The sequence below is a fragment of the Helianthus annuus genome, chromosome 11 (genome assembly GCF_002127325.2).
Source record: "Helianthus annuus cultivar XRQ/B chromosome 11, HanXRQr2.0-SUNRISE, whole genome shotgun sequence".
Classification (NCBI taxonomy): Eukaryota; Viridiplantae; Streptophyta; class Magnoliopsida; order Asterales; family Asteraceae; genus Helianthus; species Helianthus annuus.
Window position 1 is genome coordinate 175,375,230 of NC_035443.2, and position 13,465 is coordinate 175,388,694.

Below are 13,465 nucleotides of genomic sequence, written 5' to 3' on the forward strand. Positions count from 1 at the left end.
CAAAGCTAACTGATATTTTAACAATATTTAATGAAAAGGAGGAAAAAACCGTTAAAGAAGATAAAATATAGGTATAAAAGCTAGATACAGTTTTCAGTATAACTGATGGACGAGAGAAAGCCTTGAGAGATGTCCTTTAAAATAACGACATAAGGTATAATCTCGAAATTTTAAGGATGGGGGCATTATTCACCCTAACCACTAGGTATGGTCTTAATTTTTTCTTTTAAAAGTTATATAAAATTAGTTACTTTCATAAGGTTGTGATTAACAATTGTGATATAAACAAACCAAACATTAATACAGTTTGTTTTTGTATAGTAAAAAGTATTTATAACTAGTGTATCCATCACACATGCGTATATAAGAAGTTCGGAAAGCTTGTTTTTGACAGCAAATCACCCAAATCAGGTGATGCACAAAACCATAAAGTGACAGAACAAGAGTGTAGCATAGAGACTTAAATAAGGTAAAGCAAAATAATGGAAAAAAATATAACAAAGCCACCAATCTTCAGTTCTTGTCTTGACTCAGTTTAAAATCGCCCCACGTAAAGTTATACCGTCTAGCGTATGGCTCATATACTACAAAAAGGTAACACTGACATTTGTCACCGATAATCAATACTTTGAGGGGTTATACACCAGACATTGCCACTACTATAAAGGCATTGTAGATATTTGACATGTGTTATCACATTTACTAAACCGATTTCATGTTTTGTGTGCAGTGTACAAGATATCAATGGTACTTACTCTCACATGACGAAGATCAGCATGTTGAAGATTTGCACCCGTAAAAATGGCAGAAAGCAAATCGGCACCCTGCAACATTAAACAAAATATATATAAACAGAAAGACTCATCTGAAATTGACATAAAGCTTAGATATTTAATAAACCTTTAAATCGGCTCCTTCCAGATTGGCTTCGCTAAAATTCGCAGCTCTGAGAATAGCACCTGAAAAATTAGTATTTTTGAGGCACGCACGACTCAAGTCAACATTCGACAAGTCCTGCATAAGTTATAAGGGGAAAAAAAAGCTGAGTAAAACAAACATCTCCTTAGGTAGCGTTCGTTTCATGGAATGCAATGTAATGTAATGAAATTGCAACTGGAATTTACGCAGGAATAGAAATTCGATTTGGAACTTAGGTGTGGTCATTTCATAGAAAATGGAATCTAGATGGAATTGGAATATAGATTTCATTCCTTATTTTTTTTTAATTTCAATTTAATAGATACATGATTTGACAACTAATCTTGAGTCACATAACAAGCTGCATATGACCGTACCAGGTTTGAAAGATCAAGCCCAGATAGATTTACTCCTCTTAATTTGAGACGATATTTTTTATTAGATTGCACGCATTTGATAATATCAGTGCGTGTTAAGTCAGTATCCATTTTTCCATCCACCTTCTTCTTATTCAACACCATATTTATCCTTTCCACAAGTCCCTGAAATAATGAAAAAATAACTTTGTAAATTGGTTATTTTGAGATAAAAATGTATTTTTCTTATTCAAGACATCACCAATCAATATCACACTTGAATAAAGAGTTGATTACACCCCTACTTGCAGGTAACATAGCGGAATGCATTAACAAAAATGACTTACAAGAAGCTGATAGTATTCTGCTTCCCGCAAAAGCTCTAAACGCTCCAAATCAGACAAGTTGGGAGCCACACCGTCCCTCAACCAATTTAATATATGACGAAAGTGTGTCCCATCCCTGTCAACAAACACACACCCCTACAAAAACACAAAATGGTAAAAACATGTTCCTTTTTGTTCAAAACATCGAAAGTCTTCAGTATGATCCAAGCACTACTAATCAAACGTAACCAATAACATTAGATCAACAATAGAAAAATGAAATGCACCTGATCTTTTCATACAAACATGTTTTATACCAGTGGCAAACTCACCGTATCAGAGTCCTTGTGAACAGTGTGGCGACCACTAAACATGGCAGCAAGCATCGAATGGGGCTCCCTATGAGTTAGCGTATCAACAGTTGTGCAAAATATGCTTCCACCTGTTTCGACAACAATACATCAATACTAAATTAAAAAAAGACACATCTAATATGCGTAGATATATTGGAGTACTGTTGGCAATTGTGTCTGGTTGGCAGGTTTAATAGTTGAACCTAAACCCGAACGAAACGTGTATATTTATTTGTGTCCTGCTGTGTCACAACTTACAAGTCACAAATACATTCCCAATCAACAAACTCAGTTATATACTTATATATATTTAGTTCGAGAGTAATAAAGCCAAATGAAATAAAGAAAAATTATTAAAAATCAAAATATTTGACTTTAAGCTTTCAAAACTTTTCATCTCTAATCAAATGATATAAAAAAAAAAAAAAAAAAAAAAAAAAAAAAAAAAAAAACTACTTGCTTGTCTACCTACCATTAGTTTGTAATCGTATTGAGTTTGTTCAATTATAATAATAAACTACTTGCTTCACATAAAAAAAAATAAAAATAAAATAAAAAAAAATATAAAAGAAACTTATCTCTAATCAAATGAAGAAATGTAACTGGAAACCTGATGAACCGATCATTTCAGAGCAAAAAACTACACAAAAATACGAAAATGAAAAGCAAGAAAAGTGATATTATGACCTATATTGAGTCGAACAATTGAAGAACATGCGTCGGTATTCATCGTCATCTTCCTCCTGAGATGTTCCAATTTCAAAGTGCAACGGATGAAGATGAACAAGCATTATATATATCTGCTAAAACCCTGAAAAATGTTTAAAAATTTCTCTAAATGCCCCCTTTTACTTTCTTTTGCTTATCTAAATGCCCCTTATACTTTTCCTTTTTGCACATTCCTCTATCACTTTAGTCTGGCCAAATGACTTAAAGAATCAGGTTTTATAACAAACTAATTACGTTAACAAAAACTAAACTATATAATTATTGTTAAATAATAATCTGATTATTTAATATGGTTTCAAAGCCATCATGTATGGTTCGATTTATGATTTCAAAGTCCAAACCGGTCGTTTTGCTTCTTTAGTGTGTTTATGTGTGTTTGGCTCGCGTGATTGACAATGTTCAACTTTTTCAGTTAGACATGAGGCTACACGGTATGGGGGTCGGCCCCGGCCCGTCGCGGGTCGGCGACGGTCCAAACACCGTGCCGCCCCCATCCGTCCCCGTCCTCTCCGTCCAATGTTAGACGTTGGCGACGATGCTTTTTTGTGGGCCCCCCTCCTTATGACCGTTATAATTTAAAAAAAAAAAAAATTTCCTAATTTTGAATAAAGCCAAACGGCTATATTAACAAATTATATATATTTTACTTCCATTTTCACTATCAAACACCAAATTAACCTCAACAATTCACCTCTTTCTCATATAATTTTTACACTCCTTCCACTATACTCTCAACCTTCTTCCACATAATTTTCACGGATCCGTTCAACAACCCGGATACTCCCAACACTCCTTCGAACAACCCGAATACTCCCAACAATCCGACCCAACCAAATGTTTTTTCGGTTCCGGGATATTATCCAACGCTAGAACCGAACCAATTCTCCCAATTTTCATCGAATGCGTTTGCTTCATTCCAACATTCGCCCAACCAATTCACTCAAATCTCCCAAAATCAAGCTCTTCAACAAATGATGATGCGGGGTGCTTGGAACTTTCCACCCGTTCAACCTCAACCGATCCCCACACCCCCCGTTCAACCCCAACCGATCCCCACACCCCCCGTTCAATCCGAACCCGAAGACGATGTGGAGATTGTGCCCGAAACCCAACCGCCTAAAGGGAAAGGAAAACGAAACAAAGGGAAACAAGTAGTGGGTGATCAAACGTCGAAACCGAAGGCGATTAAGTGGACCCCAATCGAAGAAGAAGCCTTAGCCAAGGCTTTCATTGGCACTTCCGACAACCCGGTAAAAGGTTGGTACTTTTTTAAAGTTTACATCTTTTTAAAGTTTACATTTTTTAAAGTTTAAATTTATAAAGTTTACATTTTTAAATTTTTTATTTCTTCACAGTAGGTTTACATTTAAGTTTTATAGTTTTTTTTTGGTTTAAATTTAATAGTTTTTAAGTTTAGTTTTTAATTAGGTTAAACAGTTTTAATTTTTTAATTTTTTTTTTTCATAACAGTAAGTTTTTTTTTATTATTTTGTTTGTTTTAAGGTTTGTTTTGTTTTTTTAATTTTATTTGTTTGTTTTTTTATAGGTAATAACCAACCGGGTGACGGGTTTTGGTCCAAGGTATTGACCAAGTTTCTTGCCATGATGGACCAAGGCCCGTATAGAGATATCGACTCGGTTTCCTCGAAGTGGCGAAAATTGAACTCGACCGTTAATCGGTTTTGCGAGGAGTATAACAAATTATATACAAGTGACCGTCGTAGCGGGTGGAACGACGAAGATGTGTTCAAAATGGCATTGGAAAAGTATAAACAAAATCATGGTTCCAACTTTCCTCACGTTCGCGCGTGGATGGTTCTAAAAAACGACCCAAAATGGGCGCCCATTCCTAACGAGGTGGCGATGGCGAAACGCCAAAAAACATCGGAAACGGGTAGTTTAAGCGCCGGTGGATCGGACGCGAGGTGTCACATTAACTTAAATGATGACGCCGACTATGACGAAGACGAGTATAACGTACGTGAACCCGAGCGTCCACCGGGCCGAGACAAAACAAAGAAGGAGCGGGCCAAGGGAAAAGGAAAGGAAAAGGTGGACCCGAACATGGTTGAGTTTATGGAACACCTAAAAGTGTACAACGACATATCGGCCCAAAAGACAAAGGCGAAGGAGCGGCCCGTCGAAGAAAAAAGTCGTGCATCGGACGAGAATAGCCAGATAGGCTGTACGGTCTTTTAGGATATAATTACAATGCTTTGGTTGTCTTCCAAACCGAGCTTCTTAAATGTTTTCATGATATAAACTTCATATTTTTATCTGAAATCACTATATTTACAAACTCATCAAAACATTACACAAAATGTGGTGTGTACATAATAAAACTACTAGATGTAACTTGTAATTTCAATTGAAGTTAAAGGGTTAATAGGAAGTGTGATTTAAAATTAACCACCTTTCTCACAAGATTCAAAAAACCGCTGAACTTCCGTCGCCGACTGACTTTTCATACCCCCTCCGCCATTAATACACCATGCGTTATTAACCGCTGAGCTACTCGATATCAGCTCGAGAAAAATCTTGAAATGAGTCGAGCCTTATCAAGTCCGAGCTGAAATTGAGCCTAGAATAAAGCTCGTTTGTTTATCGAGCCCGAGCTCGAGCCTCGCATGTGAAGCTCGTTAGGCTCATCGAGCCTTAGTGTAAACGAGTCGAGCCGAGCTTATTTAAACTTGTTTACAAGCCGACATCGAATCTAAAAATAAGCTTATTTAGTAAACGAGCCCGAGCTTCACTTATCGAGCTCGTGAGCCTAAAAAGTCTATTATTTATATTATTTTTATTTAATATATTAATTAATAGATAATAAATGAGCCGAGCTCGAACTTGAGAAAATACTAACGAGCTGAGCTCGGTTGAGCTTTGAAAACAAAGCTCGAATCGAGCCGAGCTCGAGCCTGGTCGAGCTCGGGCTCGGCTCGTTTGCACCCCTAATAATAATTCTAACAAACTAATCTATATTTATATCTATACTACCTTATTAAGAGAACTAAGATTACTACCCTTTTGGTAATTTACATTGTGTACACATCTTCAAGAAACATATACAAGAGAGCTAAACTATTTTAGAGGAGGTAAACTTGCCCATTATCCAAAAATTTAAGACATTTTAGGGGTATTTTAGTAATTTTGACACATTTGTAACCTATAATGTTAAGGTAACATGTGAAGGGTCTAACTTAATTCCACAAATTAGAAAAATTAGAATGAATTTTCATAATACAAAAGTATGTCTCCAAAATTAATTTGTTATAGTTAACGATGATATAAAAATTAATATCTTCTTGATTTGTTAGTAATTATTATCTAACCTCTCAAGTGATAACCGACCTGCCTTAAATGGCCATTATTTGAGTAGTAAAAAAAATAAGGAATAATGGATTTTAATAATCCTAACTATTAGCTGTTGGCCGGAAACGGTCCCAACTTTAAAAATAACTAGTGGTGGTCCCACCTTTTCACATATTGTAAATCAATGGACCTTTACTAACAAAACCTTAATTTCTTTTTGTCCCCTTTTCCTTTTCTATTAGCAAAGGTCCATTGGTTTACAATATGTGAAAAGGTGGGACAACCACTGGTTATTTTTAAAGTTGGGACTGTTGCCGGCCAACAGCTAATAGTTGAGATTATTAAAATCCATTATTCCAAAAATTAATAATTGAATTGCCAAAGGTTATTGATCAACCACTATTGCATTAATCGGCAAAAGGGGTCTTCACAACCTTCAGATTCCTTACCTCAAAACCCTTTGGTACTCTTTCATAATTGACTCATTCTATTCTGAGACATCAGCAAATAGCCACCACCATCAATTTGCCTACAATTAACATCGTTACCTCCCTCTCTCTTTCCGTTATACCACAGTCGCAAAGCTACCTCGCCGCACACCGGTTTGAATCGTAATCAGTTGCCGCCAACCAAGGTCTATGGATTATATTGGGTGACTTTAATTCCGTTAGGTGCATAGATCGAGGAAAGGAAAAATACAAAGTTCTAGTGCACAAGATTTTAATAACTTTATTGATAATAATGAACTACAGGAATATGTCATGGGGGGCAAAAACTACACTTTCTTGGCAGGTAATGGGAAGGGTCAAAAGCTCAGCAAAATTGATCCTCTGCTAGTTTGCCAAGAGTTTTTAAACAAGTGGCTTGAAGCGTGTTTAAGGGCTTTGCCGAGACTATACTCTGATCACACCTCGTTGATTTTGATTCTAGACGACTCCAACCTTTCAATGGTTTAACTCGTGGCTTGGTATCGATGGTTTTATCGAGGTGGTTAGAAAAGCTTTTCTTGGTTGTCAATTCTCTGGAGATCCTGATCTAGTTTTATCCAGGAAACTGAAGGTTGTGAAGGAGGCTTTGGTTAAGTGGCAGAAAGATTGGAGTATTAAAGAGGGTCAGGAGGTCGAAAGTTACAGAATGGAGTTAGAAAAATTGGAAACGACCATGGAGGATAGGGATCTGGACGAGGAAGAATTTTGTGTGTGGACTGAATGTAAAGAAGGATTGAGGATTCAGAGCATTGAAAGGATGAGGATCTAAAACAAAAGTCGCGGGTCAAATGGGCTATGCACGGGGATGACAACTCTCGTTTCTTTCATGGTTATATAAACGGGGGGGAAACCTTCTAACTCCATTCCGGGGATAGAGGTGGATGGGAAGTGGGTTTCGAAACCAAGCCTAGTTAAAAAGAAGGTTTTCAGACATTTTCGAGATCCCTTCACTGAGCAGTTCAAGGTTAGACCTATGTTTATGATTGATGGGCTCAAGAAGATAGAGGAGGGGTATGTTGATAGTCTTGTGGCTGCCTTTTCAAAGGAGGAAATTAAGGAAGCCGTGTTCCAATGTGGTGCTGACAAAGCACCGGGGCCTGACGGCTTTAACTTCAGGTTCGTTATGAAGTTTTGGGAGCATCTTGAGGATAATTTTGTGAAGATTATGGGTAGGTTTTACGATTTTGGGATGATCTCTAAGGGATGCAGTTCGTCCTTTATAACGTTAATCCCAAAATCTAAAACTCCCTCGGGTTTGAAGGATGATAAGCCTATTACTTTGATTGGTATTATAAGTAAAATTGTTTCGAAAGTCTTGGCTACTCGGTTGAAACGAGTGATGGGTACGATTATCTCTGAGTCTCAATCCGCTTTTTTAAAGGGTCGATATATTCTTGACGGGACGCTGATCATTGTTAACGAGATTCTGGCATGCTTGAAAAAGAAACATCAGAAGCTTTCCTCTTGAAAATAGATTTTGAAAAGGCGTACGACAACATGCATTGGGAGTTTCTTCTCTCAATTCTGAGATAGATGGGTTTTCCGGATCGTTGGGTTAGGTGGATTAAAGGGGTTTTTGTGTCTTCAAGGTCGGCGGTTTTGGTTAACGGGTCCCCCACCTTTGAATTTAATTGTGGTAAGGGTCTTCGTCAAGGAGACCCGCTATCGCCTTTCTTATTTCTTTTTGTTATGGAGGCTTTATCGTGTGTTCTTGATAAGACGGTGAGCGTGGGAGAGTTACACGGGATCAAGATTGGGAATGGTAACGTGGCTTTATCTCATCTTTTCTACGTTGATGACGCGTTGATCATGGGGGAGTGGAATAGAAACAATCTAGAGAGTACGGCTTGGGTTTTAAGGTGTTTTATCTTTGCTCGGGACATAAAATAAATATTCACAAATCCAACTTGTTTGGGGTTGGGGTGAGTGGTAAGGAAGTGGAGGATTTAGCGGATGTTTTGGGATGCAAAAGCGGGATGTTTCCTTTCTATTATTTGAGTATTCTTGTAGGCGCTAATATGAATAGGGAACTACATTGGCACCAAGTTATAGATATGGTGGGTAGTCGTCTTATTCGTTGGAAAGCCAATACCCTTTCAATCGGGGGCAGGGTGACACTTATTAAGACGGTGTTGGAAAGCTTACCATTATACTTCTTTTCTATTTATAAAGCTCCTAAAGGTGTGATAGACAAGATTGAAAAGATTATGATAAGATTTTTATGGTCAGGTACTAGTGAGGCAAATAAAATTCATTGGGTCGCTTGGGAACGGGTCACTTTATCTATTCATTTAGGTGGTTTGGAGATCACTAGGCTTGTCGATATGAATAACGCCCTTCTTTTTAAGTGGGTGTGGCGATACAGGTATGAAGAAGAGAGCCTCTGGAGGAAAGTGATTGATGGTATTCACTACACGCGAACTTGCTCGTCTTCTATCCCTTGTAATCGATTTATGACAAATTGTTGGGCAAATATTATGAAACAATGTGATTCGAAGCTGGAAGATGGGAGGTATTTAAATAATCTTATTAAATCTAAGTTGGGTAATGGTAGAAGTGTGAGGTTTTGGTATGATATTTGGTTTGGTAACTCTCCACTCCGATACAGATGGCCTAGTATTTTCATTCTTGACAAAGATAAGTTTAGTTCTGTTGTTGATAAAGTGGATACAATAGAAGGCAGACTGCATCTTCGGTGGAACTAGAGGAAGCCCTCTGAATCGACTCAAGAATTATCGGATCTGCAGGAGTGCAACTTAATTCTATCGGGCGTCACGTTTAGTAGTACGAAAGATACATGGGTTTGGGAGGGCCCGGGTGGTGCTGGCTTCTCGGTGAAATCCATTAGGAATGTTTTTGAGGAAGGCCGAGATGCTGGGTGGTTTAAAATGAAATGGATGAGGTGGGTTCCTCTCAAGTGCAATATCCATGTGTGGCGTTCTAGATGCATAGGTTACCGACAAAGGATGAGTTGGAAAAAAGGAGGGTTCATGTTGATGATGCGGGGTGTGTTATGTGTGAAGATGGGTCGGACTCGGTTCTTTTTTTTTTTGGTATAAACACCGGTTTGGTTGTACTAGTCTTATTTCGGATGAGTGGTGCAAAAACCCTTTGTATCTGATGTAATCGGTGTGGTTGCGGTCCACGCTTCGTGGCCCATCCGTTGTTTTTAATGAAGTTGATCTTCCAAAAAAAAGTATGATTAATGGCAGTCTTAGAGAAAATGAGTGGCCCACATTAGTTCCTACGGTTTTCAAATTCCATGTGGTTCTCTTAGGATCCTTATCCTATATATTTATTCTTAAATGTTGTACCTCTCACACATCTTGCAACATCCACCCGAAGGCAAAGCGCAATATCACATATGCCATTCTAACTTGCCGAATCTGATTCTTGGATTACTCTTATATTTTTTTCAAATCCATATTTCAAACGTCAAGACAATCAGTATGTACATGGGCAACATATATAGTATATCGGGTGCAACTATTCTTTATATGGAATGTGTATCATGGGTTTTCAGCTATTCGTTCGAATTTTTAGATGTTGAGCCCAATATTTTTAAACTTACTTGGAAAATATCAAATTATACATGTTGCATCTGAAAAACATAAAAATGTCTTTTATTGGTTGCGAAGGTAAGCTATCATTAGTTATGTCCACCGACCTGAATGTTCGAACTTTAAGTTGACAGATATCCTAGCATTGGAAAAAAAACCAACCCCAGCACTACAAGAAAACTAAGCACTAGATCCGTCGCCGCTATAGATCCGTCGCTAAAGAGCCCTTTGTCGCCGCTAAAGATGTCGTCGCTAAAGGTGTTAACCATTAGTGGAGACTTTTCTGAAGTCGTCGCCAAAAAGGTCGCCTCTATTGCTTGTATTTCTTGTAGTGAGTGGAAAGGGAAAAAACCCTCTTGGTTGCCAGATATACGTACACAATGTTAAGCAAATTATATTGAACCACAAACTACCTGAATCAAGCGATGCATAAAAAGCAGTCTCAGGTAGACGAAAATTAGGTATGTACTTAAAACAAAGAAAAATATATATATATATATAAAAAACAGCAGTCATCTTGCAGTGACGTAAATGAGTTCTTAGTCATCTAAGCGTCTAAATGACCAAATATCAGGGCCGGCCCGTTAGTGTAATTGGGCTAGGCGACGGCTTAGGGCCTCCGAAAAAATAGGGCCTCCAAAATTAAAGGAAATATATCTGTATTTATAAAAAGAGAATATTATATTTACGGTGATATTTGTTAACGTTAATACAAGTGTAGTCTGGTGATAAGAACAAGATTTGGTTTTTGTAGAGGGCTGGGTTCGAATCCCACCTGTTACCCATTTTCTAATCACCTCTCTTAATTAATAAGCTAAAATATTTTGTCCACACAATTTTTAACATGATACGTCCATGTAAAATTTTATTCAAAAAAATCGTTTCTAACTAATAACAATAGTATACTTAAAATAAATAGCATGTTTTAATTCCTTTTACACAACGTAGGTTGTTATTTGTTAGATTAAATTCTTTTGACCAATTTAGATTTGATTTATGTATTAGATCCTAACATTATTTGATTAGGGAAATCGTCTAGTTTATATAATGGTTAAGTGCTTTAAAAGTTTCTTCCTAATATATTTCATGTCAAATACAAACCGTAAACCTAAAAAAATTAAAAAGAGCCTCGGATTTTTTATTCGCTTTGGTGTTGGTGCACTTGTGTCTGTACTTTGTCTGTATTCGGTCCGATGTAAACGATGTCCTTGTAAGTCATGTAAGTTGACCAAGTCAACCGTCCTCCTGGTTTGACTCAGTCAACAGTAAGTAGAGTTGTTGAAAGTTGTCTGGCTCGAAGGATAACCTCGAAGGATAATGTTGATCCTTCGAGGTGCTCGAAAGATATGCTTCGAATGATTAGACCTCGAAAGATGATCTTTCGAGGTCCCTGCTTATCCTTCGAGAGCATTGTATTCGAAAGATGATCCTTCGGACCATCTTTCGGATCCTTCGAGCAGACCTGCTGTGTATGGGTATATATACCCATGCAGTGTATGTGTGAGTTAGTTCTGAAGTTCTGCCATTTGCACATCCGAGAGATAGAGAGCCTTGAGAGCATTCTGTCCAGAACTCACACTCACACACTTAGAGAGTATATGGAGCATTTCTGTAAACATTGAGCTTGTAACCGAACCCTCATTGCATTAATACTAGTTGTGTTAATCGGTGAACTTGTGTGTTTGTTTCTCTACTTGCTACTAACTCGGTTTGCTTGCTAGCTTGGATTTCGCACTCGCTAGTAGGTTTGTATAACAAGGTTTAGGTTCGTAATCCTCCGCGAAACAGGGACCTACAAGTGGTATCAGAGCCTCGCTCTTTACCTTGTTTAAAACCGGGTTTTTACAAGTTTTGGTGTGTTGAAACACTTGGTTTTGCACCTGTTTTTACTAAGTTTCTTGCATTTTCTTTGAGTAAAAACGTGTTCTAAACCTATCGGGAGTGTTCGGGGTCGGTTTGGGTAACATAAAAATCGTGTTTGTGAAACTTTGATTTTTCCGGCCATATTCCGGTTATCATTCCGGTGAACTGGACTTGAGGATATGGTTTGCCTATTTTGGTAAAATTTTTGAAAGTCAAAAAGTTTGGTGAAAAGTTGTTGCAGAACCATCCATTCTGCCGAAAGTTGGTACACCAACCCATCACCTTTTCACCAACCTATCACATCAAAGTCAGTTGTGTCAGAGTCTCTCGAAAGATATCTTTCGACATCGAAAGATCATCCTTCGATATCTTTCGATCAAGGAGGGCTCGAAAGATTTATATCCTTCGACCCATCCTTCGAAGTCTGAAACATATCCTTCGACAGAGGAATCTTTTCGAAAGACTAGTGTCCGAAAGATTAGGATCCTTCGTATTGGTGAATCTTTCGAGATCTGTTGATCGAAAGATAAAGATTTAACACGAAAGATAAGGATCTTTCAAAAGGGAATCCTTCGTGTTCTTGAGTCTTTCGAGATCATTGTTCGAGAGTCAACAGTAATCCTTCGAGTACTGTTGATCCTTCGAACAAGATTATATCTTTCGATTGTGATCTGTTTATTGTTAACAACTTTCTGTGATTTCAGATCTTTCGACCAGGAACCTTCGGTTGTGTTATCTTTCGGATCATTCTTACTTAGCATTTATTTTGCTTATCTATCATGAATCCGAGTTGGTGGGGAACTCCGGCTCCAGACAATGGTGAATATACAAGATCAAATGTCACTCCCTCATGGTGGGGTACATCGGCTCCAGACGATGGAAAATACACGAATACCAGGTCATCTCCTTTATGGGCCGAGTCGCCGGTATCGACATCTTCTCAGGGAAATCAATGGGCTTTGGTATCGAATCAAACTCCGAGCATTCAAAGTATTCTACTAAGCGAAAGTGAAACAGGAAGTTTGAATCGACCTCCAAAGTTGATGCATTTGAATGAATATCCAGGATGGGTTGAGAGATTTAAAACATATGTTCTTGGTCAAAATACGGAACTGTGGATACGTTTCACCACAGATTTCGATCAAGCCATAGAGGTTGCTGCTTCAGATTCTGCTACGTTTGCTGATCTTCCAGAAGATAAAAAGAAAACCTATGATCTGGAAAAGAAGGCATACGCCATTCTCACTCAGGCGTTGAGCAAGGATATCTACCATCAGTTTGTCAGCTTCAAGACAACAAAGAAGTTATGGGATGGATTGAAAAACAGAGGAGTGGGAAATGCAGCAACACGTCAAATGCGTCATGATCTTCTCAAGAAAGAATTCGAAGGCTTCACTTGTATGGATAAGGAGTCCTTGGGAGATATGACAAGCCGATTTTATCATCTGCTTACGGAATTGGATAATTATAGTGTAGTGACAACTCAAGCTGAAGTTGTGAAGAAGTTTGCTGATGCTTTGCCTCCTCAATGGAGTAGTTTCTTGGAAATCCTGAAGTACAACG

The 13,465-nt window shown here is 38.0% G+C and overlaps 1 protein-coding gene across 1 annotated transcript; it reads right to left on the reverse strand.

Annotated features, from left to right (window-relative positions):
• Positions 1-530: 530 nt before the first annotated feature.
• On the reverse strand, positions 531-2,683 carry LOC110888812 (FH protein interacting protein FIP2). The gene is made up of 7 exons (XM_022136318.1): positions 2,641-2,683; positions 1,933-2,042; positions 1,622-1,756; positions 1,296-1,460; positions 901-1,014; positions 756-824; positions 531-584 (listed from the first exon to the last, which is right to left on the reverse strand). Exons 1-7 carry the CDS (start codon positions 2,681-2,683, stop codon positions 531-533), a joined length of 690 nt encoding a protein of 229 aa, XP_021992010.1.
• Between the last annotated feature and the right edge of the window lie 10,782 nt (positions 2,684-13,465).